Consider the following 25,507-nt stretch of genomic DNA (forward strand, 5'->3'; position numbering starts at 1 on the left):
GGGAATTAAATGCAGCATCTCCAAGTTTGCGGATGACACTAAGTGGGTGGTGGTGTTAGCTGTGAGGAAGATGCTAAGAGGATGCAGGGTGACTTGGATAGGTTAGGTGAGTGGGCAAATTCATGGAAGATGCAGTTTAATGTGGATAAATGTGAGGTTATCAACTTTGGTGGCAAGAACAGGAAAACAGATTATTATCTAAATGGTGGCCAATTAGGAAAAGGGGAGGTGCAATGAGACCTGGGTGTCATTGTACACCAGTCATTGAAGGTGGGCATGCAGGTACAGCAGGCGGTGAAAAAGGCAAATGGTATGTTGGCATTCATAGCAAAAGGAGTTGAGTACAGGAGCAGGGAGGTTCTACTGCAGTTGTGGAAGGCCTTGGTGAGACCGCACCTAGAATATTGTGTGCAGTTTTGGTCCCCTAATCTGAGGAAAGACATTCTTGCCATAGAGGGAGTACAGAGAAGGTTCACCAGATTGATTCCTGGGTTGGCAGAACTTTCATATGAAGAAAGACTGGATCGACTAGGCTTATACTCATTGGAATTTAGAAGATTGAGGAGGGATCTTATTGAAAAGTATAAAATTCTAAAGGGATTGGACAGGCTAGATGCAGGAAGATTGTTTCCAATGTTGGGGAAGTCCAGAATGACGGGTCACATTTTAAGGATAAAGGGGAAGCCTTTTAAGACCGAGATGAGGAAAAACTTCTTCACACAGAGAGTGGTGAATCAGTGGAATTCTCTGCCACAGGAAACAGTTGAGGCTGGTTTATTGGCTATATTTAAGAGGAAGTTAGATATGGCCCTTGTGGCTAAAGGGATCGGGGGTATGGAGAGAAAGCAGGTACAGGGTTCTGAGTTGGATGATCAGCCATTATCATACTGAATGGTGGTGCAGGCTCGAAGGGCTGAATGGCCTACTGCTGCACCTATTTTCTATGTTTCTACGTTTCTAACTTTGCTCCGTTTTTGACCTTGCCTTGACTTCACCTTGCACACGCATGCTTCGACCTTTGACTCAGTCTTGCCTTTGCTTGCCTCTTTCTTGTTTTGCAATAATGGTTTGCCATAAATTTTTACAAGGTAGTGTTTTTCATAAAGTATTTAGTTGTGCTTGTTTTGTTTGTCGCTCGTAAATAGTCACTGGGCTTCATCAATGTCATCTTAAACCGGAAGTAGTTGTGAAAAAGCAGGGCTGAAAGTTTTGAAGATAATTCTGGGTTCCAAAATAATGTGTGGAAAACTGTGATATTGGAGGGAGGAGTTTATGATCATGAACTGAAAGTTGAATTGTGAAATTCAAGAACAGAGTTTAGAATAGTCCTGAGTAAAATATAGTTTTGAAGATTTGGTGAGTTTTTTTTTAAAGAGCATACAATTTTAATATTAATTTTCTATATCATGGTGCGAGTGGAATGATAGTTTCTTTTTAGAATATAAGAAACAAAAATGTCAAATATTTCATGCCTGCATTACAGGTTTTTAAGACCATAAGATACAGGAGCAGAATTAGGCCATTGGGCCCATCAGGTCTGCTCTGCCATTTCATTATGGCTGATCCAGTTTTCCTCTCTGTCCTAATCTCTTGCCTTCATGCACTGGCTAATCAAGAATCTATCAACCTCTGCCTTAAATATATATAAATACTTGGTCTCCACAGCTGTCTGTGGCAACGAATTCCACAGAATCACCACTCTCCAGCTTAGGAAATTCCTCCTCATCTATGTTCTAAAAGGGCGCCCCTCTATTCTGAGGCTGTGATCTCTAGTCTTAGATTCTCCCACCATGGAAACATCTGCTTCACATCCACTATATCAATGCTTTTCACCATTTGATAGGTTTCAATGAGGTCACCCTGCATTCTTCTGTATTTCTAGTGAAAACAGCCCCAGAGCCATCAGACACTCTTCATATGACAAGCCATTCAATCCTCCCTAGAAACATCTTTGAGAACCTCCTTTGAATCCTCTACAGTTTCAGTGCATCCTTTCTCAGATAAGGGGCCCCAAGTGAGGCCTCACCAGTGCTTTATAAAGTTTCTATATTCCATCCTTGATTTTTATATTCTAGTCCTCTTTAACATTGCCGTCTTCACCACAGACTCAACCTGCAAATTAACCTTTTAGGGAATCCTGCACAAGGACTCCCAAGTCCCTTTGCATCTCAGTTAATTCTCCATTTAGAAAATAGTCAACTGTTTCATTTCTTTTACCAAAGTGCATGGCCATACACTTTGCGACACTGTATTCTTTCTGCTATTTCTTTCCCCATTCTCCTAATTCTTTCTGTGGCCTCTCTACTTCCACAAAACTATCTGCCCCTCCACCCATCTTCATATCGTTTGCAAACTTTGCAACAAAGCCATCAATTCCATCATCCAAATCATTGACATGTAATGTAAAATGAATTGGTCCTAACACAGACCCCCTGTGGAACACCACTAGTCACTGGTGGCTAGTCAGAAAAGGCTCTGTTTATATCCACTCTTGGCCTCCTGCCAATCAGCCACTCATTTATCCATGCTAGCGCATTTCCTGTAATACTGTGGACTATTAGACAGGTATATGGAGGAGTTTAAGGTGGGGGGTTATATGGGAGGCAGAGTTTAGGGGTTGGCACAACATTGTGGGCTGAAGGGCGTGTACTGTGCTGTACTATTCTATGTTCTATAACTTGTTAGGCAGCCTCATGTGTGGCATCTTGTCAAAGTCCTGAAAATCCAAGTGCTCAAATGCAGATTCTCCTTTGTCTATCCTGCTTGTTACTATTTCAAAGAATTCCATCTGATTTGTCAGACAAGATTTTAGCTATATAACCATATAACAATTACAGCACGGAAACAGGCCAACTCAGCCCTTCTAGTCCGTGCCGACGCTTACACTCACCTAGTCCCACTGGCCCGCACTCAGCCCATAACCCTCCATTCCTTTCCTGTCCATATACCTATCTAATTTTACTTTAAATGACAATACTGAACCTCCCTCTACCACTTCTACTGGATGCTCATTCCACACAGCTACCACTCACTGAGTAAAGAAATTCCCCCTCGTGTTACCATTTTCCCTTGAGGAAACCATGCTGACAATGGCCTATTATGTGCCTCCAAATACCCTGAGACCTCATCCTTAATGATCGATTTCAACATCTTCTCAACCACAGAGTTCAGACTAACTAGCTCATAATTTCCTTTCTTCTGTCTCTCTCCCTTGAAGAGTGACGTGACATTTGTAATTTTCCAGTCTTCTAGAACTTAGTGATTCTTGAAAGATCATTATTAATGTCTACACAATCTCTTCAGCCTCCTCTTTCAGGACTCTGTGGTGTACACCCTCTAGTCAAGTTGACTTCAGACCTTTCAATTTCCCAAGAATCTTCATATCCCCTGACATCCGGAATGTCCACCATACTGCTAGTTTCTTCCACAGTGAAGACTGATGCAAAATACTTACTCAGTTCATCTGCCAATTTGTTGTCTCCCATTACTACCTCTCCAGCATCATTTTCCAGCAATCTAATATCTACTCTCACCTCTCTTTTGCACTTTGTGTACCTGAAGAAACTTTTGGTATCCTCTTTAATATTATTGACTATTAAGGTTGTCACTGATATTTTACAACATTAAAAGCCTTAAACTTTTCATTGGTTTTAAGCTAGGAGTGAAGTATAGCTGGAATGGAGGTGAGGCAGGAGAAAGGAGCAGATTGCAAGCCTGGTTGCTCAATGGTGGGGAAATCTTAGTGGAAATTTCATAATTTAGCACTAACATCAACAAATGTTGCTATCTGAACAGTCTTTAGGTTGCTTTAAGACTTTGAACATCTTCATGAGGCATTCTCACTCTGGAGGGGAGTTAATAGGAGTGACTCAATTGAAGAAAAGCTACCTGAATTGGGAGGAATGCATTTCAGGACCTTGAGCGTTTTCCAAAATCTTTTGAATTATGACTTATCTTGCCTGCCTTTCTGTCTTTTCCCCATAACCTTCAGTTTCCTAACTGATTAAAAAATTATCTATCTTAGTATTAATTAAATAGAAGAAATCTGCTCCCACAACTCTTATGCAATGAATCCAAAAACACTCACTCTTGGAGAGAAATTCTTCTAATCTTAGTCTTAAATAGATCCCAGTTACTCTGAGACCACATACTCATTCTGGATTCTCCCATGTGAATCATTCTGTCTACTTTTATCCTATTCAGTGCCCAGAGAATATGGGTATTCACGAAGATCTGCTCTTGTTCTAACCTCCAGTGAGTAAAGTCCCAGATTGTTAAGCCTTTCCATGTAGGACAACCTGTCCATATCTGTGATCATCCATGTGGACCTTTTATGAACTGTGTCCAGTTAAGTAATATTTTGGCATGAATAGTTCACATACTCGCGATGGTCTTATGAGTGCTTTGTGTAGGGCAGTAAAAAAAATTCTCTACCTTAACACTTCGTGCTTTTTGAAATGAGTGCCAACACATTTTGCTGTGTTTCCCTGTTGGATGCTGCATTTGTTTGTCATTGTGTCATACAATGCATTTAGGCACTTCAGCCCACCATGTCAATATTAAATATCAGTTATATTAATTGCATTTTCAAGCACATTCTCCTTAGCTTTCTCTACCCTGGGCAACTTAAGTGCTTGTTTAAGTAAAAATGTTGTGAGATTAGCTACCTTCACCCATCCCTCTGCTGGTGCTTTCCAGATTCCATCTACTCTGGATGCGAAAAATAACACTTTTTAGATTCTCTAAACTTCCTGCAAAACCCAGAAAGAACAGGTTTAAGATTTAGATATCTGCTAAAGGTAAAAGTTTCTCGCTGTCTTTGCCTCTCAATAAATAGTCCTATCATGCCAGTCTCTGCTTTAAGGAAAACAAACCCAACATATTCCAACTTTCCAAATAACTGAAGCATTCTGTCATATCCCATGCCTGGTTGAATCACTGCTGCGCCTTCTGTGGAAATGCTTACTTCCTATGATGTAGCAATCTGAACTGAGCACATTAGTCTAGATCTGGCCTAACAAAGGTTTTTTTTATATAAAGTTCTATTACAATTTTTCTGTTTCTATATTTTTTGAAGCTAATGACCTTAAACATGATCTCTCTGTGTTGCTGCCTTTGAGGGACTTTGGATTGATAAATAAAGGTCTCTCTGTTCCTCAATATCACATAAGGGCTCTGCCATCCATGCATCTGTCCTAACATTTATACATTACCTCACACTTAATAGAAAGTAAATTCCATCTACCAATGTTTGGCTGTCCTGATCAATTGATTAGTATAACCTCATCACCTGAGACTATACTCCTCACTACTGATAACAGTATGGCATCTGCAAAATCATACCCTTTGCAGTTCAATAATAGATAACAACTGTTTTCCACCTTCACTCCCTGCCTCCTATTAATTACTAAGGCAATTTTGGATCCAATTTGTCTCCTTGCATTGAATCCCAGCAGCTCTAATCATTTGGACCAGTCTCCATGTGGGTACCTTGTCAAAGATTTTACTGAAATCCATGCATCTTTCTGCCAGTTGATTAGTATTTTATAGAGTTGTAGTCCCGCCAGTCACAGGTTGAAACTCATTGCTTTCTGCCTGTTAATGAATCTATCCAAGCCAGCAAATTGCCTCCAATATCATAGTCACTTCTGACTTTACCTTTTAAGAGGCACCTTGGTGAATACCTTTTAATTTCAAATACAACACATCTACTTATTTTGCTCTACCCACAATGGCTAATATTTCCTCAAGAATTTACAATATATTTGTCAGACAAGATTTCTCTTTCATGAAATCATTGCAACTTTGCTTGACTTGATCATAATTTTCCAAATGTTCTGTTATACTATTCTAAATGACTCTACTAATTACAGGCTAATTGGCCTGTAATTACTGTCTGTTTGTCTCTACTTCTTTATAAATATGAATATCATATTGTCAGTTTTCCAGTATTTTTGTTTGTTAGAGACCTGTGTAACCAAGACAGGACAGAGATTTAAGCTCTTGGAGTTTCTCATCGAGTCACTCCAATTGATACTTGGTGCAAAACAAGAAATAACTTTAGCACTGCTTGTGTGATTTCAACTTCCAGAATTGTTTTAATTATCAATAGGAGGTAGTAGTTTCTAAGCCTTGAAATATTACTGAAATATTAAAGACACAATGACTGTGGTGACCACTTTAAAAGCACTCAGTGATCGGAATGTTGGAAATGAGTTGAGCTTAGATGGGCACCTTGGTCAGCATGAACAAGTTAGGCCAAGAAGCCTGTGTTGTGCTGTCAGATTAAAGACTTGAAGATGAAGTATAAGCTGTTTTTCCTCGGTACATTTATTAATTCAAGGATTATTCATTAAAAATGTGTCCTCATGTCAATAACAGTGCAAAGAAATTAAAAACTATATTTTGCACCGTTTTCTCAGTGATCAGTTTTGAGTGCCTTGGTGAACAAAAAAAGTATTGAAGTTATTGTACAAATGCAAAAAAATAATGAGCAAATAAGTGTAAATTTTAGCAGGAGTGCCTCTTTGTTCATAAAAGGATATAGTCTGAATACATATGTAGAAAGGAGGCTGTAGCTGCTGGAATCTGGATGGAAAAAAACTGCTAGCTCAAGAGGCGACACTTCACCCGTGAGTCAGCTGGTGTGGTATACTGCGTCTGGTGCTCCAGGTGTGGCCTTTTATATATTGGTGAGACCCGACGCAGACTGGGAGACCATTTCGCTGAACACCTATGCTCGGTCAGCCAGAAAAAACAGGATCTCCCAGTGGCCACACATTTTAATTCCACGTCCCATTCCCATTATGATATGTCTATCCATGGCCTCCTCTATTGTCAAAATGAATCCAAACTCAGGTTGGAGGAACAACACCTTATATACCGGCTGGGTAGCCTCCAACCTGATGGCATGAACATTGACTTCTCCAACTTCCATTAATGCCCCTCCTCCCCTTCTTACCCCTTCCCTGAATATTTAGTTGTTTGCCTGTTCTCCATCTCCCTCTGGTGCTCCCCCCCCCTTTCTCCTGAGGCCTCCCGTCCCATGATCCTTTCCCTTCTCCAGCTCTGTATCATTTTCGCCAATCACCTTTCCAGCTCTTAGCTTCATCCCACCCCCTCCGGTCTTCTCCTATCATTTCGCATTTTTCCCTCCCCCCCCCCCCCCCCCACTACTTTCAAATCTCTTACTATCTTTCCTTTTGGTTAGTCCTGACGAAGGGTCTCGGCCTGAAACGTCGACAGCACTTCTCGCTGCTTGCCCTGTTGTGTTCCACCAGCATTTTGTGTGTGTTGTTGCTAGCTCAAGCAACATCTTTGGACGTAGAAGGTATATGGATAGCTTCAGCTCTAGCCCTAATGTTGGCTGTCTCCACCTCCAGTGAGACTTTCCTTGCTGCTGCTGTGCCTCTGGCCTCCCTTCCCCACCACTACTCCTCAAACCTAGGTCTCTCAGAGTCTCCCATTGCCTCTTAGGTGCGCAGAGCCTCCATCTTCCTCCTACCTTACCTTCACTGAACAGTCCAGCCCTTCCCTCTCTTCTGACACCACCAACTGTCTTCCCTGCCCCCCCCCACCTCTGATCCCAGCTCTAATCCCTGCTGTGTTTTCGCCATTCCCCCAACCTTCCCGTCTCTTTATTCCCATTTGCCTGCACCTCTGAGTTCAGTACTCACCATGACACTGAGATCTTCGTCCATTGCCTCTGTCTCCAAGCCCACTTCTTTGGCAAGGATTTCCTATCCTGCACCGATGTCCCTTTTTCCTGTCTCCAAACCTCTTCCTTTACTTGGACAGCTGCTCTGGTTCTCTATCTGCTCTGTATTTTTTTTCATCTCTAGTTGCTGACAAGACATCAACCAGGTTGACTTCAGCATTTCCCACTCTACTCTCCTCTTCCAACGTTATCCCCTCTGAATGCACTGCTCTCCACTCTCTCCGTACCAATCCCAACCTCAGTATCAATCACGCAGCTGGAGGGTTTGCTGTCATAGTGTGGCAGACAGCAGCAAAGCAGACATCTGAAAGTTGCTGCCTGGCCTCTGCAAGGTAGCAGTGTGGCAGACTAACTTCTATCTTTCTGGGGCCAGGCAGCAACTTTCAGGCATCTCCTTTTCACTTGCCCCTTGAAAAAAACCACACTTGGACCATCAGGCCAATGTCTCCTGCACCATCAACTCTGGACATTTCCTGTCTGCTCCCACCAACCTCATAATTCTCTTACTGTTCTTCACCCTTTGGTTCTGCCTGGTCCTGCCGCACTGAACGTGTCCTCATAACCCAACTACATTCTATCACCCTTGGTTCATCCCTTACCATTTATGTACATCTGCAACATTTCACATGCTTTTGATCTCCTTAAGAACTTTAAATTCCCTGGCTTTAGCCACCTCATTTTCACCATGGATGTCCAGTACCTATACACTTCTATCCTCCATCAAGAAGGCCTTAAAGCTCTCTGCTTCTTTCTGAACAACAGACACCATCAAATGGTGGAACTGGACCTTACCCTCAACAGTTTCTCTTTTGGCTCCTCCCACTTTCTCCAGACTCAAGGTGTAGTCATGGGTACCCGGATGGGCCTCAGCTATGCTTGCCTTTTCATTAGCTCCATGGAACAGTTCGTGCTCCATGCCTTCCCTAGTAATGCCCCTCAACTCTCCTGTGCAACATTGACAACTACGTTGGTGGTGCTTCATGCACCTATGCTTAGCTCATCAATTTCAGCAACATTGCCTCCATTTTTCACCCTGTCCTCAAATTCACTTGGCCTATTTCTGATATCTTTCTCTCCTTCCTTGATCTCTCTGTCTCCATCTCTGGAGACAAACTGTCTACTGACATCTTTTATAAAATCACTGATTTGCATGGCTATTTTGACGATACCTCTTCCACCCTCTCTCCGAGAGAATACCATTCACTTTCTGCTCTTTCGTCTCCACCCTGTCTGCTCCCGGGATGAAGTTTTCCTTTCCAGGACATCAGAGCTGTTTTTTTCCTACTTCAAAAAACGGGGTTTCCCTTCATCCACCGATAATACTGCCCTCTCCCGCATCTCCTCCATTTCCCAGACATCCACACTCACGACATCTTTCCGTCACCTTAACAAGGATAGTGTTCCTTTTGTATCTACCACCCCATGAACCTCTGCATCCAACATATAATTCTCTGCAACTTTTGCCATCTTCAATGGGACCCTACTACCGAACACACCCATTTACCTCCCACCCATTCTCCACTTTCCACAGGGATTGCTCCATCTGTGATTCCTTTGACTATTCATCTCTTGCCACAAATTTCCCTCCTAGCACTTATCACTGCAAGAGACAGAAATGCTACACCTTCCCATTCACTTCCTCCCTCACCTCAATTCAGGGTCCCAAACAGTCCTTTCAAGTGAGGCAGCACTTCAATGAATCCGTTGGGGTCGCCTACTGTATCTGGTGCCCCCAATGTGACCTCCTTTACATTGGTAAGATCTACTCAGGCCCCCCTCTGCAGTTGTTTTTACACTGCATCACCAATAGCACCGATGTTGCTTCCTGTGTGTATCTCATCAATTTTATCACATTCTCTAGCAACATCCATCCTGCCCTCAAATTCACCTGCATGTTGCTGACTCCTCTGGATATGTCTCCATCTCAAAATACAAACTAGCCACTAATGTCAGTTATAAACCCAGCTACTTAAAATGCATCTTCTCTAGGGCTTCAGAAGTGTCCTCCTCCTAAAAAAGTTAATGCATTAAGTGTAATTGAGCAAATATTTGCCCATCTCCTTCATGGTCATCTTCTATCCAGAAGAATTTGTTTTCTGTTCTTCTGTTGGGTTAAGTCCAAGCTTCAGAGCACAGTTGGAAAATTAGAATTAGAGCTGGGCCAGCTAAAATGTTGGTTTTGTTGCATTCAGATGGGAATCCTGAATTTTGTATCATTTGAGTTTTAAACAATTAAAAAAAAACTGGTGCAGCAGATAAAGTTGCTGTGATCCCAGAGATACAGAATGGATCCTGTGCTCGATTGGCCTTTGTAGGGAGTTTGCAGATTCTCTGTGAATTCTTGGCTTTCAACTGGTATCTTTTGCTTCTACACTCAAAGCCATGCTGGAAGCTTAATAGACCATTGTAATTTATCCACTAGTTAATTAGCAAAGGAGTATATAGAACTGGATGGACCTGTGAAACAATGAGTTGCAGTGTTAGAAGGGAACGAGAAAAGGAAAGGCACAATAAACTTAGAGTTTGATTCTGTGAGAGTGCATAAATTGCAGAATGATCCAGTTTTTAAGATAGTTTCTGTGTTCTAGATTTCTTCTGACACATGGAAACTAGAACAAAAGATGTGCATTGAAGTTTGATTAAAATAAAAGCTGACAATAGTGCATGCTACTGAATTTGTGTGACTTAAGTCAACCAGTTTATGAGCAGTTAATATAAAATCATTAGTTCCAAATGACCTGATTGCAGTCAAAGGTTATGGGGAGAAGGCAGAATTGTGTTAAGAGGGAACTAAGTTAGCCATGATCAAACTGTGGCGTAGACTCAAATGGCTTAATCCTGCTCCTGTGTGTTACAGTCTTACGGTCTCTTGTTCCAGAAATATTTAATTGCTGTGTTCCTCAGTAACTCTGTAGAAGACAATGAATAAAATTGTCATGTAGAGAAATCTTAAAGGCAATACAGATGTTGGGATGTACAGTATTCATCTGTACCTATATAACTTTTACCTCATTGCTTTGATGCCAAACTGCATTCTTCTATAATGAGCAGATATTACGTGTTCTCCAGTTAGTTTTTATTTGTTATTTAAAAATCTATCTACAGTGATAGACCAGCATAAGAGTGTGCTATTTCTACTTCTATATTGGTAGATGCTGCATGTCTGGAGAAGGAGCAAGTTTAATGACTTGGCGAGTGGGAAGGTGAAATAAAATACAAGGAACAATGTTTGAAAAGTGTGAAATATCAGATTTCCTGAGACATCAGAATTGCTGTTTATGTGAAATTTTCAGTTCTGCACACTTGTATGGCTGTGCAAAGTTAATGTACAGTAATTTTGCCTCTGAAGGTTACCCTTGGTCTGTAATGTTGTGTCGATCTTTTAACCTACTCTAAGGTCAATCTTGCTCAGCCCTCCATTTTTCTATCATCCATGGAGCTATTAGAATTTGTTAAATGTTAGATCTGTTTATTAAATCTGTATTTAGAGAACTTTCCTTTCACCTTCTGTTTCATCCTTTAGCTTTTGCATAATATTTGTTATTGAAGTTTTGTTTCCTTTTAATCTACACCCAGCTAGAATAATGTTACAATCGTTAAAGTTTTATCAAAAATATATATACCATTCAGATCACTTGTAATAAGTTAAGACTAGAGGCAACTTTTTGTTGTTGCAGCAATGTATGTTCCCCCTTCTATAATCAAATGTTCTATGTGGTCTCACTGAAAGTAGTATTCAGAGTAGGCTTAATGGTGAAACTAATACATTTAAACTATAGCCACCAATCTTAAAATCAGCCAGTTTTTGTCTTTTTTTTATTGTTGGAATGAAATGTGTAAGTCACAATATATGGGAAAATAATTAAGCTGTAGGACTTATCAAGTCTGCTCCTCCAATCAATCATGGCTGATACTTTAAAACCCCATTCTCCCAACTTCTCCCCATAACTGTTAACCTCTTAGCAATCAAAAACCTATCAACCTCTGCTTTGAATAAACCCAATTGTTTGGCACAGCCCTCTGAAGCAATGAATTGCACAGATTCACCACCCTCTGGCTGAAGAAATTCCTTCTGTAAACTTACTTTTCTATTTGAAATTCTGGTTTAGTTTGAGCTGCTGACCCTTCTGATAGGTGAGAAAATTAAATGTCTCCCATACAAGCACAGAGGAAACTGGAAAAAATACTGCACATCACAAAATTTCTAACTAAGTTTTTTCTTTAATGTTGAATTAATATGTTTAAACATAATTGAAAAGCATTAGGTTTGGAATCATGAAATGTATTTATTTTTCCAGATATGAGAGACAATGTCAATAAAAGACAAGAGCGACACTTTGGTTTATTCCTATGAGTCCTCGGTACACAGTACTAATGTACTGCTGAGCCTCAATGATCAAAGGAAGCAAGACCTCTTCTGTGATGTGACTGTGATAGTAGAAAACAAGCCCTTTCGTGCTCACCGTTCTGTGCTTGCTGCATGCAGTGATTATTTTCTGTCAACTGTTGGATGGACGAAAGAGCTTGACATGCTTGTGACACTTCCTGAAGAGGTAAGGACTGCATACAATTTACTTAATTGTCTTCTGATAATTTATCATGATTTCCAGGTCTCTGTCCTCAACAATTAAGCACACTGTGACCTGGGTAGGTGGGAGGTCATGGGGTGGGGTAGTTTGTATTACCCCTGCATGACCTGGTAATTTCTGTGGCTGATAAGAGGTCCTCTCTTCTGAATGCTGTTTGCCTAAGGAAAAGTCAATGATATTATTGATATTGATCTTGCGATGATTAATTGAAGGGTAGATTGCTTCGATCAAGGAATTTTTCATTGAAATCTTTGGCCTAGCTACCAATCTCTACCAGTGGTCAGAAGGTTCTAATTTCAGAAGTCTGCAGTTATCTCGTAACAGCTTTGTCAATGTTGAGCTCTTTATTAAGACAAGTGTTGACCACATATTTCAGAACAGCAAAATTATGCATAATTTTGATTATGTTGCTTTACCTTAAAATCTGTCTCAGGCAAATTTTGTAAAGAAGCCTTTTCTGTTTTAATGCAACACTGAATTCCTCTAAAAGACTTGTAAAATCATGTATGCTTTTTATGGAAATAAGAACCAAGGGGCAAAGAATAAAGTACTTGACGAGAACCAAAAGCGAGTAAGTGTTTTACTTTTACACAGTGAATCATGAAGATTTAGAAAATGCACCACAGGGGTGGATGGTATGGGTAGTACTGAGGTAATAGTCATGAGGTAATAGTGAATCCTATTCACTTTGTTATCAGAATCGGAATCAGGTTTATTATCACCCGCGTGTGATGTGAAATTTGTTATCTTAGCAGTAGCAGTTCAATGCAGTACATAATATAGAAGAAGAAAAAACAAAATAACATAATAACAAATAAGTAAATCATTTACAATATATGTATATTGAATAAATTAAAAGTTGTGCAAAAACCAAAAATAATATATTTAAAAAGTGAGGTAGTGTCCAAAGGTTCAATGTCCATTTAGGAATTGGATGGCAGAAGGAAAGAAGCTGTTCCTGAATTGCTGAGTATGTGCCTTCAAGGCTTCTGTACCTCCTACATGATGGTAACAGTGAGAAAGGGCATGCCCTGAGTTCTGGCAGTCATTAATAATGAACACTACCTTTCTGAGACACTGCTCCTTGAAGATGTCCTGGGTACTTTGTAGGCTAGTTCCCCCAAGATGGAGCCGATTAGATTTACAACCCTCTGCAGCTTTTAAAAAGAGAGAATTTTCAGTGCTATCAATACGGGGTTGGGGAGTAAGATTGTCTAGATTGCACTTGTACAGTGCCAGTACAGACTTGATGAGCAGAATGATCTCCCTCATGGTATAACTTTGGTCCTTGTGTGAATCTGTGAAATCATTTTTTAGAATTAAGGTTGTTGTCCCTTTTCCTGTCAGTTTGATTTAATCAGCCAGATTGGGATGGGACTTGATTTTCAATATCTTCTAGGAAAATTGGTGAAAAGGTGGTCATGTTCAGTAGTTATGTAATGACAACTATCTTTGTGAAGATAGAACATAAAGCAGTAATGCACTGGGCAGACCATTTGGCACACAGTGTTGTACTGGCCTTGATGCTAATTTGTATTAGATGTCGTCTTCCTGTCTATCATGCACACACCTTCATTCCCTTTGCATTCTCATATTCTTGTGTCTATCTAAAAGCCTCTAAACTCCATCAAACTTCCTACTTCCAGTACCACCCTTTGTATTTACCAATCCCTTGCCCTCACATCATCTTTAACACATCCAGCTTTTAAAAACACGTCCTCTGGCGTTTGGCATTTCTGCTCAAGGAAGAAGATTCTGACTCCATATCTTTGCTTCTCACAATTTTACAAACCTTTATCAGGTCTCCACTCACCCTTTGACACTATAGGGAAAAGGACACTTTTTTTTTCCAAGGCAACACGAGTGAATCTGCAGATGCTGGAAATAAATAAAAACATAAAATGCTGGCAGAACTCAGCAGGCCGGACAGCATCTATGGGAGGAGATAGTGACGATGTTTCGGGCCAAAACCCTTCATCAGGAGTGAAGTAACATGGGACGGTGGAGAGGGGATAAGAAGTGGGGGGGAGGGATAAAGTAGAGAGCTGGGAAGTAATGGGCTAGGGGGAAGGTGAAGAATTATGGGAAATAAAAGAGAAAGAAAGGTAGGGCTGGGGGGAGATTATAGTGAGGGGGGAAAAAGAGAGAAAAAGAGAACCAGATTAAAATAATAGATAGGGATGGGGGTAAGGGGGGGGGGCAGGGGTATTAACGGAGGTGAATACCCTTCAGTTTTTTTCCAGTTATGAATGGCAAAGTAATCTAAGGACACGAATGAAATTGTACAAAGAACCAATTCCACAGACCACTTCCAGTCCGACATGTCTGTCCATGGCCTCCTCTACCGTCAAGATGAAGCCACACGCAGGTCGATGGAGCAATACCTTATCTCCTGCCTAGGTAGCCTCCTTCCTGCCGGTATGAACATCCAACTCACTGACCTCCGTTAATACCCCTGCCCCCCCCCTTACCCCCATCCCTATCTATTACTTTAGTCTGGTTCTCTTTCTCTCTCTTTTTCCCCCCTCACTATAATCTCCCCCCAGCCCTACCTTTCTTTCACTTTTTTTTCCCCATAATTCTCCACCTTCCCCCTAGCTCATTTGCCTCCAGCCTATCACTTCCCAGCTCTCTACTTCATCCCTCCCCCCACTTCTTATCCCCTCTCCACCATCCCATGTTACTTCACTCCTGATGAAGGGTTTCGGCCCGAAACGTCGTCACTACCTCCTCCCATAGATGCTGTCTGGCCTGCTGAGTTCTGCCAGCGTTTCGTGTTTTTATTTTTTTCAACCTGTCTTTATAGCTCATACCCGCTTATCCAGGCATCACCCTGGTAAAACTCTTCTGCACCCTTTCTAGTCTCGTGCTTCTTGTAATGGACTCCATACAGTACTGCAAGTGAGGTCTGACTTAAGGTTTATGAAGCTGCGGCGTTGCTCTTACACTCAACGCTCTTAACAATGAAGGGAAGTGTGAATGTGCCACCTTTACCACCTCATGCACATGCTTCGGCACTTCCAGAGAGTAATGGACTTGGACTCCAAGGTCCCTCTGTATCTTTGTTGTTAAGGGGTCTACCATGAACTGTACACTTAATTCTTTCACTTAATAGCAAAGTGCAGCACTTCACACTTGCCAGATTAAACTCCATCTGGCACTTCTGTACGCATATCTGTAACTAATCTGTATTCTTTAATTGGCCTTTACAATGTCCACAACTCCACTAATCTTGGTGCCATCTGCAAACTTGCTAAGCTGCCCATCTACATTTTCATCCAAGTCATTGATGTATACAGTGGCATTCGAAAGTTTGGGCACCCCTGGTCAAAATTTCTGTTACTGTGATTAGATACGTGAGTAGAAGATGAACTGATCTCCGAAAGTCATAAAGTTGAAGATGAAACATTCTTTTCAACATTTTAAGCAAGATTAGTGTATTATTTTTGTTTTGTACAATCTTAGAGTGGGGAAAAAATAGAAAGGAGCACCATGCAAAAGTTTGGGCACTCCAAGAGATTTGAGCTCTCAGATACCTTTTTACCATGGTCTTAGACCTTAATTAGCTTGTTAGGGTATGGCTTGTTCACAGTCATCGTTAGGAAAGGCCAGGTGATCAAATTTCAAAGCTTTATAAATACCCTGACCCCTCAAACCTTGTCCCAACAAGCAGCAGCCATGGGCTCCTCTAAGCAGCTGCCGAGCACTCTGAAAATTAAAATAAATGATGCCCACAAAGCAAGAGAAGGCTATAAGAAGATAGCAAAGTGTTTTCAGGTAGCTGTTTAGTCAGTTTGTAATGTAATTAAGAAATGGCAGTTAACAGGAACGGTAGAGGTCAAGTTGAGGTCTGGAAGACCAAGAAAACGTTCCGAGAGAACCACTTGTAGGATTGCTAGAAAGGCAAATCAAAATCTCCGGTTGACTGTAAAAGACCTTCAGGAAGATTTAGCAGGCTAGAAGCCTTTTGCAGGAAGAATGGGCGAAAATTACCCAAACAGGAAATGAAAGACTCTTAGCCGCCTATAGAAAGCGTTTACAAGCAGTGATATTTGCTAAAGGTGGTGTTACTAAGTACTGACCATGCAGGGTGCCCAAATTTTTGCTTCGGGCCCTTTTCCTTTTTTGTTATTTTGAAACTGTAAACGATGAAGATAAAAAAAGTAATCTTGCTTAAAATATTAAAGAAATGTATCATCTTTTAACCATGCCTTTTAGAAATCAGGTAATCTTTTACTTGCTTAGCCATTCACTTTAACAGAAATTTTGACCAGGGGTGCCCACACTTTTGCATACCACTGTATGACAAAAAAACAAAGGTCCCAGCACCAATCCTTGCAGAGCCTCCATCCACACTAACAACCTTGCACCCCTACTCTGTCTTCTGTGGGCAAGCAGTTCAGAATACAAACTTGCAATTCATCCTGAATCCCATGTATCTTTACCTTCTGTATCAATCTTCCATGAAGGACCTCATCAATGCCTGAAAGCCCATGTAGGTAATGCCCACTTCCTTGCTCTCATCAAGGACTATTGTCCTTTCCTCTAAAACTTGGTCAAGTTTGACCTGCTAAGCAGATGTTGACTGTTAGCAGGTCTTGCCTTTCCGAATGTGCATAAATCCTATCCCTCTGTATACTCTTCTGTAGCATTTCTAATATTGACTTGAGGCTCATTATCATGTAAGTACATAGATTATCCCCATTTCCGTTCTTGAATAGCACAACATTTGCTACTCTCCAGTCTTCTGGGTCCTCACCTATTGCAGAGATCTTTGTCAAAACCCAGGTGGTCTCTTCACTTCCAGTATTTTGGGATGTATTCCTTCAGAACCTATGGATTTATCCACCTAATGCTTTTTAGAAGACCCAGTACTATCTCCTTAATCTCAGAATGTCCCAACATGTCAGCATGCCCCACTGTGCTTTCACTCTCCTCCAAATCCTTCAAGTACCAATGCAAAGTATTCATTTAGCACCCTTCAAACTCTTGATAATACCAAGCACCAATTCCTTCCTTATCCTGACCTCTCCTTAGCTCCTTAGTTAACTTTTTAAAAAAATAGGTAAATACAAAATGTCTTGGGATTTTCCTTGACACTGCTCAAAGGACATTTAATGACCTGCTTTTGGCCTTAATAATAGCCTGCTTGAGTACTTTTCAGCTATCTTTATATTCCACAAGGGCCCAGTCTGATTTTGGTTTTCACCCATTTACCCATTTCACCAGGTCTGTCACCCATCCTGGCTCATTTCCTAAAACCAAGTCAAGTATGTTCTCTCCTCTGGCTGGACTCTCCTTATACAGTTATAAGAACCCTGCTTGAATCATCTTTTTATTCTCAATTCTTAAACTGCCATAGTGATATATAAATTCTTGTTTCATAAATTACTAATTCAATTCTCTTGATTACGTATCAACTATACCAGTTATATCATGTTGGCTTTGACAATCCTATCTGAAATTATTTTATGTACACCAATCAAGTTCCACGGCTCCCAACACACATTCACATCAGCAAGTAGTAAACTCTGATGGTCTAAGTATATTTGATTATTTTAAAAAGTCTAATTAACTTATTTGTAAACTGTTTTAATCTGAGATTATTTGTATTTTTCAACTGAAGGAAATCTGTTGGTAATGTATTTGTATTAATTATAATATCTGCAGTTCGTGTGAACAGATAGCTGTCCTCTTGAAAGATCTTGGCCCGAAACATCAACTGTTTACTTCCCTCCGTAGATGCTGCCTAACTTGCTGAGTTCTTCCAGCATTTTGTGCATGTTGGTGAAGATTTCAAACATCTACAGAATCTCTTGTGCTTATAATAGCAATCTTTGTTCATTTCATTAAAAGCTAGCCACATGTTTTTGGTATGCTTTCACCTGACACCTTTAAGAAATTACAGGGCTGCTTTAACTTTTTATTCTGCATAGAGGATGTAATATCTCTGTGAACAGAGAAAGCATAAAGTGTTGAAGAACAAGTAAAATTATTGATTCAAGGAATTTGAGGATGAGGTACCTAAGCTGCTTAACTTGTAATTGCAGGCCTTGACTGTTGCCTGAAAGGCATTAAATTGCATCATTAAAATGAGGAACGCTGTATTAAAGAAATGTTGAAACTACTGCAGTGTCAAAACTCGTCTGGTTGACTTACGTTCTTCAGAGAATTTAATTTGTTATTTTTGCCTGTTATGTGTAGATTCCAGGTTGGGTCTCCTCAGTCATTATTGTACTGGATCTCTTGCATTTAAAAAGAAGATTGGTTATCCAATATGGTAATTAATACCAAGTGCCAGTTTTCCAATCCAGATAGCCGAGGTTTTGACAAGATCAAGTTATCATTAAATTTACCCCAAAGTACACAGTCACAATTTGCTGTAAAGCCTGTCTGTATAGATCAGAGGTAAGAGTACATTCACTATTGTCTCCTGATCTCTCAGACCCCACTTGATTTCAGTGCCAGTGAGAGATCAGACTAGGCCAGAAACCCAGTGCTTTATCTGATCTCGTTTTTCTTCTGTTCTCCCTGTGGCCACACACTTCAATTCCACAGACCACTCCCACTCTGATATGTTTGTCCATGGCCTTCTCTACCGTCAAGATGAGACCACATGCAGGTAGATGGAGCAATACCTTATCTCCTGTCTAGGTAGCCTCCTACCTGCTGGCATGAACATTCAACTCACAGACCTCTGTTGATACCCCTGCCTCCCCTTACCCCCATACCTATCTATTATTTTAGTCTGGTTCTCTTTCTCTCTTCCCCCCCCCCCCTCACTCCAATCTCCCCCAGCCCTACCTTTCTTTCTCTTTTATTTCCCATAATTCTTCACCTTCCTGCTAGCCCATTTCCCTCCAGCTCTCTACTTCATCCCTCACCCCTCTTCTTATCCCCTCTCGACCATCCCATGTTACTTCACTCCTGATGAAGGGTTTCAGCCCGAAACGTCATCACTACCTCCTCCCATAGATGCTGTCTGGCCTGAGTTCTGCCAGCATTTTGTGTTTTTTATTTCTTCTGTTCTTGTCCAGATTCAATTCTCTGCACAGGTCAATAACTGTGGAACACTGGGTAAAGTACTATTCAGTACAAGACTATCATTATGACATTGGATACAGTACTTCTGGGCATGGGTTTCTTACTAGCAATACCGCTAGCCTCAAATAACTTTTTACAAAAGTAGAGGTATAATTGGCAGTAAGGTCTTTAAATTATTTTTCCTGAATGAGCCCCTCTCCCAGATTTTATTCTTGTTAGAGATGGACTCAAAAGATGCCAATGGTGCCTTGATATGATAGTTAATTTTTGCCCATTGGCACTCCACACAGGCTGCAGTGCAATCATGCATGTTCTTCCTAAGGCCGTGCAATCATTTTCTGTGAGGCCTTCCGGCTCAGACATGAGAGGCCACTTATGGAGTGAAAGAACAGACCACCTCCAGTTTGCAGGCACTATGGGGCAAGGGCGACCGATTGAGACATTGCACGGAAGAGAAATCCCAGCTTTCCCAAACTTAATGTCAGCCAACTGCAGGCCTGTGGCTGCTGTTCGTAAGCCTGGACCTCTGGGTCAGTAGCTTGGTCAGGCGTTGTCAACCCTATGTGTATGGCCTCAATGGCTGGTCGTGGAAAGCAATCAGCTGCAGTATTATTTGTCCCCATAATATGTTATATGTCAGTTGTGAACTTTGATTTGTTGGCCAGTTGACATTGTTACCATGCAGACCAAGGGTCTGCTATTTCAGCCATTGCGTGCACAAGGGGTTTATGGTCAATGAATGCTGTGAAATGACAACCCTCTAAGAAGAAAATGAAAATGGCTAACAGCCAGATAGAGACTGAGCATGACACAGTCAGGCATGTTGTACTTCCTTTTGGGGTGAACAGAGTTGCCGGCTGAAGAAAGTGAGTGGATGTCACATGCCTCCGAACAACTGTTTGTGCACAGCACCCACAGCATAGTTTGAAGTGTCAGTAGTAATGGCTATGGGTGCAGTGGGGAGTGGCTGCAATTGGGAGTGGGTGCGCCAGTGAGGTTGTGTCGGAAAGAGCTCGTTTGGTATCTTCAAGTGCCCTGGTCATATCCTCTGGCCAGTCAAGCTCGTGATTAGGGGTATTGCTTTTAAGTGCACTATGCTTGCAGGGTGAAGTGGTGATAGAAATTCACCATGCCTAAAAACTCCTGCAGTGTTTGATAGTGCAGGACAGGGGTAAATGCATAATAAAGGCTATTTTCAATGGATGGGTTTTGCAGCTTCTGTAAAGATGCAGTGGTTGAGAATGCCAATGGTTGACGACCCAAACGGGCATTTAGCAGGTTAGTAATTAACGTGTTGGCTGAAGCCCTCAAAGTGTGCAGAAATGAGATATACGTTCAGATTTGGATGCACCAGTGACAAGTATGTCATCCAGGTAAACAAAAAGAAAGTCTAAGTATTTTAATACAGACTCCATCAGCCACTGGAAAGTCTGCTCTGCATTTTGTAGCTGACATGGCATGCACAGAATATCAAAGAAGCCAAATGGAGTTATCACAGCCATTTTGAGAATGCTGGGAATACATAGGACCCTGATCAGACCGCACTTGGAGTACTGTGCTCAGTTCTGGTTGCTTCACTACAGGAAGGATGTGGAAACCATAGAAATGGTGCAGAGGAGATTTACAAGGATGTTGCCTAGATTGGGGAGCATGCCTTATGAGAATAGGTTGAGTGAACTCGGCCTTTTCTCCTTGCAGTGACGGAGGATAAAGGGTGACCTGATAGAAGTGTATAAGATGGTGAGAGGCATTGATCGTGTGGATAGTCAGAGACTTTTTCCCAGGATTGTCACAAGAGGACGCAGGTTTAAGGTGCTGGGGAGTAGGTACAGAGGAGATGTCAGGAGTAAATTTTTTACTCAGAGAATGGTGAGTGCGTGGAATGGGCTGCCGGCTGCAGTGGTGGAGCCTTTACAATGGGGTCTTTTAAGAGACTTTTGGATAGGTACATGGAGCTTAGAAAAATAGAGGGCTGTGGGTAAGCCTAGTAATTTCTAAGGTTGGGACATGTTCGGCACAACTTTGTGGGCCAAGGGGCCTGTATTGTGCTGTAGGTTTTGTGTGTTTTTGTTTTTCTGTGTCCTCCAAGCACACAGACACCTGATGATGGCCCCTAACTAGATCGACTTTGGAAAAAACTAACTTTCCGGCTAAGCATACGGAAAAAGTCTAGGATGTGTGGGATTGGGTAAAGATCGGAGGTGATTGCCTCATTAAAGCATTGGTAATTGTCAAATGGGTAGCAACTACCATTGGACTAAGGGATCATATGGAGGGGCAAAGACCAGGGGCTGTTCGACCAGGGTACAATGCTGAGTCTTTCCATGTTGACAAACTTAGCCTTCGCGGTTACAAGCATTCCTGGGTCCAGCCGACGTGAATGGGCATGGACTAGCGGGTCATTTGTGAGGATATGGTGCTCAACCCTATGTTTTATGACTGTAGTGGAGAATGTGTGCTTGGTGAGGTTTGGGAATTTTTCCAGCAGTAGAGTAAACTTGTGTGCGGTGGTACATGCGCTTGACAGATTTGTTGTGGGGAACTTGCTGGGGGAGCAGGGTAATGACCCAAAGTCCTTGAAATCTAAGAGCCGGCAGTTTTTAAGACCGACTAATAGCTCTTGAACATACAGGAAATCTGTACCAAGCAGAGGTCTAGCCACTTTAGCCAGGATGAAGTCTCATTTGTAATGTCGCCCACTGAAGCAGAGTATTACCCATCATGTCATGTAAGTCTGGATCTTGCTATCGTTGGCACCTCCAGCAAGGTTTTGTCGATCTTTGCCTCTCCTCTCATCAGTAGTGGTGCTGGCAGCACACTCACTTTGAGCAGCTATGTCACACAGGAAGCATCGTCCTGAAAGGGTGTCTGTAATGAATAGTAGACAACTCTGACTGCTGAAACTCACAGTGTGCACAGACATCTGATGTCCTGATGTGCTGGCGCTATTGAAACTGCAAGGCGGTCGATGCATCCCAGTGTTTGTACCAGAGTGAATGTGGTAAAAACATAGAACTGACATAATATATTTTGCGGCCGTGGGCATCATTATGTAAGGTGCCTTGCTAACTGGGCTATTTGAGGTAGAGAAAGGAGGAGGAATGCTGTACTGCTGCCTAGCTGAGTGTGGACTATCAGCCATTTTAGCAAGCTCCCTGTGGTCCTTCACGGGTACATTAGTGAGGGCTATGCAAACTTGATCAGCTATTTGCTGCATGAAGAGTTCTTTAAAAATAAAACCAGGATGGTGATTTCGCCGGAGAGACAGTGTTTGGTCCATAGGTAGAGTGGCCAACCAGAGACTTTACTCCCCCTTATTGGACATTTTAAGGTTTTTTGCTCTTTTTGCAGACTTTAATTGCAATTTCTTGATTTTTAAAAATGCACTATTGAAATTGATGTATTACTGTCACATGTATCATGATTAGTTTAAGAGACTACTAGACAGGTATATGGAGGAATTTAAGGTGGGGGGTATATGGGAGGCAGGGTTTAAGGGTCAGCATAACATTGTGGGCTGAAGGGCCTGTACTGTGCTGTATTGTTCTATGTTCTGTACAATGAGAAGCTTGTCTTGCATCCTGTTCATATAGGTCAAGTCATTACACAGTATGTTGAAATAGAACAAGGTCAAACAATATAATGCAGAATAAAGTGTAGCAGCTACAGAGAAAGCACAGTGCAGGTAAACAATATATCATAATGTGTCTTCCACACTGCTTGGGCCTGATGACATAATTGAGTATTATGTTCTTTTATATATTGCATATGCTAACCAAATTGGCAGAACATGTTGGTGTAAATTGATATTATCAAAATGTGCATTGTAGGATTTTGGTTGCAACTTCATTAAAATGTTTTAACAAAGATATCACGTAAATTATAGAAATGTAGGATTATACAGCATTGTGTAACCTGAGTAAATATTTGAAGATGCCGGGTGACTTGTTGAATATCCATGAAAAGAAAACCACAATGATGTATGCTAAGAGGGTATTAATACTTGATTTTTTTAAAGCTTGGGAGTAGAAAACAATTGTTTTATTTTCCATAATTACTATATTATGTTCTGTGGAGTAAGACTGCAGTTTTATTTTAGAGGAACTTGTATCTTCGACCTGATGGCAACAGTGAGAAAAGAGCTTGGCCTGGGTGGTGAGGATCTTTGATGGATGCTGCTTTTCTACGGCAGCATTTCATGTAGATGTGCTTAATGGTTGGGAGGGTTTTGCCCATGATGTACTGGGCCGTATTCAGTACCTTTTGTAGTTAATTGTAGTTTTTCTTTTAGTTAATTTTGTCATAAATACTTTAAAATTTGGTTACAATACGGCTATTATGCAATAAAGAATTATAGAAGTATAGGTGTCCTGCTGAAGGGTCTTGGCCTGAAACATCAACTGTACTCTTTTTCATAGATGCTGCCGGGCCTGCTGAGTTCCTCCGGCATTTGTGTGTGTTGCTTGGATTTCCAGCATCTGCAGATTTTCTCTTGTTTGTAGAAGTATGGTATATCTTATTCAATTTATGTCAGTAGAAATCTAAATCACTAATGAGCTAATTTTGTTTTATGCTTCATCATAATTGGTCTTGTGCAATTTTGTCAAAATATAATTGTTTTTTTTTTGCTTTATCAGGTTACAGTGAAAGGTTTTGCACCGCTTCTTCAGTTTGCATATACTGCCAAACTGCTTCTGAACAAAGATAATGTGTTGGATGTATGTAGAAGCGTAGAATTTCTTGGAATTCATAACATAGAAAAAACATGTTTTAGTTTTCTTCAAGCAAAGCTATTTGGAAAGTTTAAAGATCATACAGAATATCCAAGAAATGCCTGTTGTATGTCCACTTGTCTGAAAACAAATCTAAAAATCCCTGTTGGTGACAATGAAAATTCTGAGATTGATGATGATGTGGAAGAATTTCTTGAATTTGACAATCTCAAGAGTCCCTGTCCAAAACTCCGTAAATGCATTGGAGTTGGGGAAATTTGCCCTGATGCTCAAAATGAGACAACTGACTCCAAGTATACCTATTTGAAACAAAGTGAATGGGCCAGTTCATTTTCTCTTTGTCCTAAATACCGAAAATTTCAGCTGGCCTGTGGAAAGGAACGTAAGCAATCGTGGAGTAATAATTTGTCATTACCAAATTCTTCATTGGAGCAAATTGAACCTTGTCAAAATCCAACATCGACAGTCGAGTCAGAAGATGCACCTATGAGACAGATTGAAAAGGATCATGTTAGATCATCTATGATGGGTGAGAATGGAATCCATAATGATGAAAATACTGAAGTGAAGATCTCAATGGATATACATTACTCAGTAGCACAAAACATCTTAGCTGAAGAATCAAATGGGTCAGTGCAAAATATTTTGGGTACTCAACTAAACTATACTAAAGAGCATTACAACTTGCCTTGCTCCCAGGCAGAACAACTTGTCTCTGAGACATTGCAGTATGACGTCTTGCAGAAGAACAGTGCTCCTGTTGCAAATATTGAAGGAATAACAATCGAAACTGGTCAAGGATTTGATCAGCAAAGTGCTTCAGAAAAAGGAGGGGGAGACTCTGAGAGAAAGTCTGTTATTTTTAGCTCGAGTTGTTCTAAAAGGCAAAGTATCAATACAGTCTGCAGTGGTCAAAATGTTGTGGAAAGAGAAGTGGCAGGATTCTGGAGTGAAACTAATGATACAACATCTAGCTGTAAGGATGAATCTTCTATTGAAGAGAACAATTGTTCAAAAGAACTCAATGAAATGAGAATTTCTCTATGTCCACAGTTTTCTATAGATTCTTGCCAAACCCTTGAAGAAAATCAAAATGCTCTACTACTGCACTATACCTCTTCAGCATTACACCTGTCTGGTTCTAACCGGTCTTCAAAGTGCCCATTTAAATATAATGCTGTAAATTCAGTATGTTCTAGCAGCTCAGGTTTAGAGGATCTTGAAAGTGACCAAGGGCATCAGCAAGGCAAATTTGATGACACCTGTACTACTAATTCAGGAGATGATTTTGGCTCTGAATCAGAGGATGACAGTGAGTCATGTTCTGCTAGAGAACAAGATTGTGAGGTAAGAAAACTAATAGTTTTACACATGTAAAATAAACAGGATGATGTTTCACTGGAAAAATAATGGGAAAAGATGGT

The 25,507-nt window shown here is 41.0% G+C and overlaps 1 protein-coding gene across 2 annotated transcripts in view; it reads left to right on the forward strand.

Annotated features, from left to right (window-relative positions):
- Positions 1-25,507, forward strand: part of LOC132393181 (transcription regulator protein BACH1-like) — a 67,180-nt gene that overhangs the window by 23,640 nt on the left and 18,033 nt on the right. For both annotated transcript variants that reach the window (XM_059968110.1, XM_059968112.1), the window contains exons 2-3: positions 12,016-12,270; positions 23,988-25,430. In XM_059968110.1, the coding sequence (XP_059824093.1) occupies positions 12,028-12,270; positions 23,988-25,430 (1,686 nt within the window). In that variant the 5' untranslated portion in view covers positions 12,016-12,027. The remainder of the gene's footprint in view (positions 1-12,015; positions 12,271-23,987; positions 25,431-25,507) is intronic.

The sequence above is a fragment of the Hypanus sabinus genome, chromosome 4 (assembly GCF_030144855.1).
Source record: "Hypanus sabinus isolate sHypSab1 chromosome 4, sHypSab1.hap1, whole genome shotgun sequence".
NCBI classification, from domain to species: Eukaryota; Metazoa; Chordata; class Chondrichthyes; order Myliobatiformes; family Dasyatidae; genus Hypanus; species Hypanus sabinus.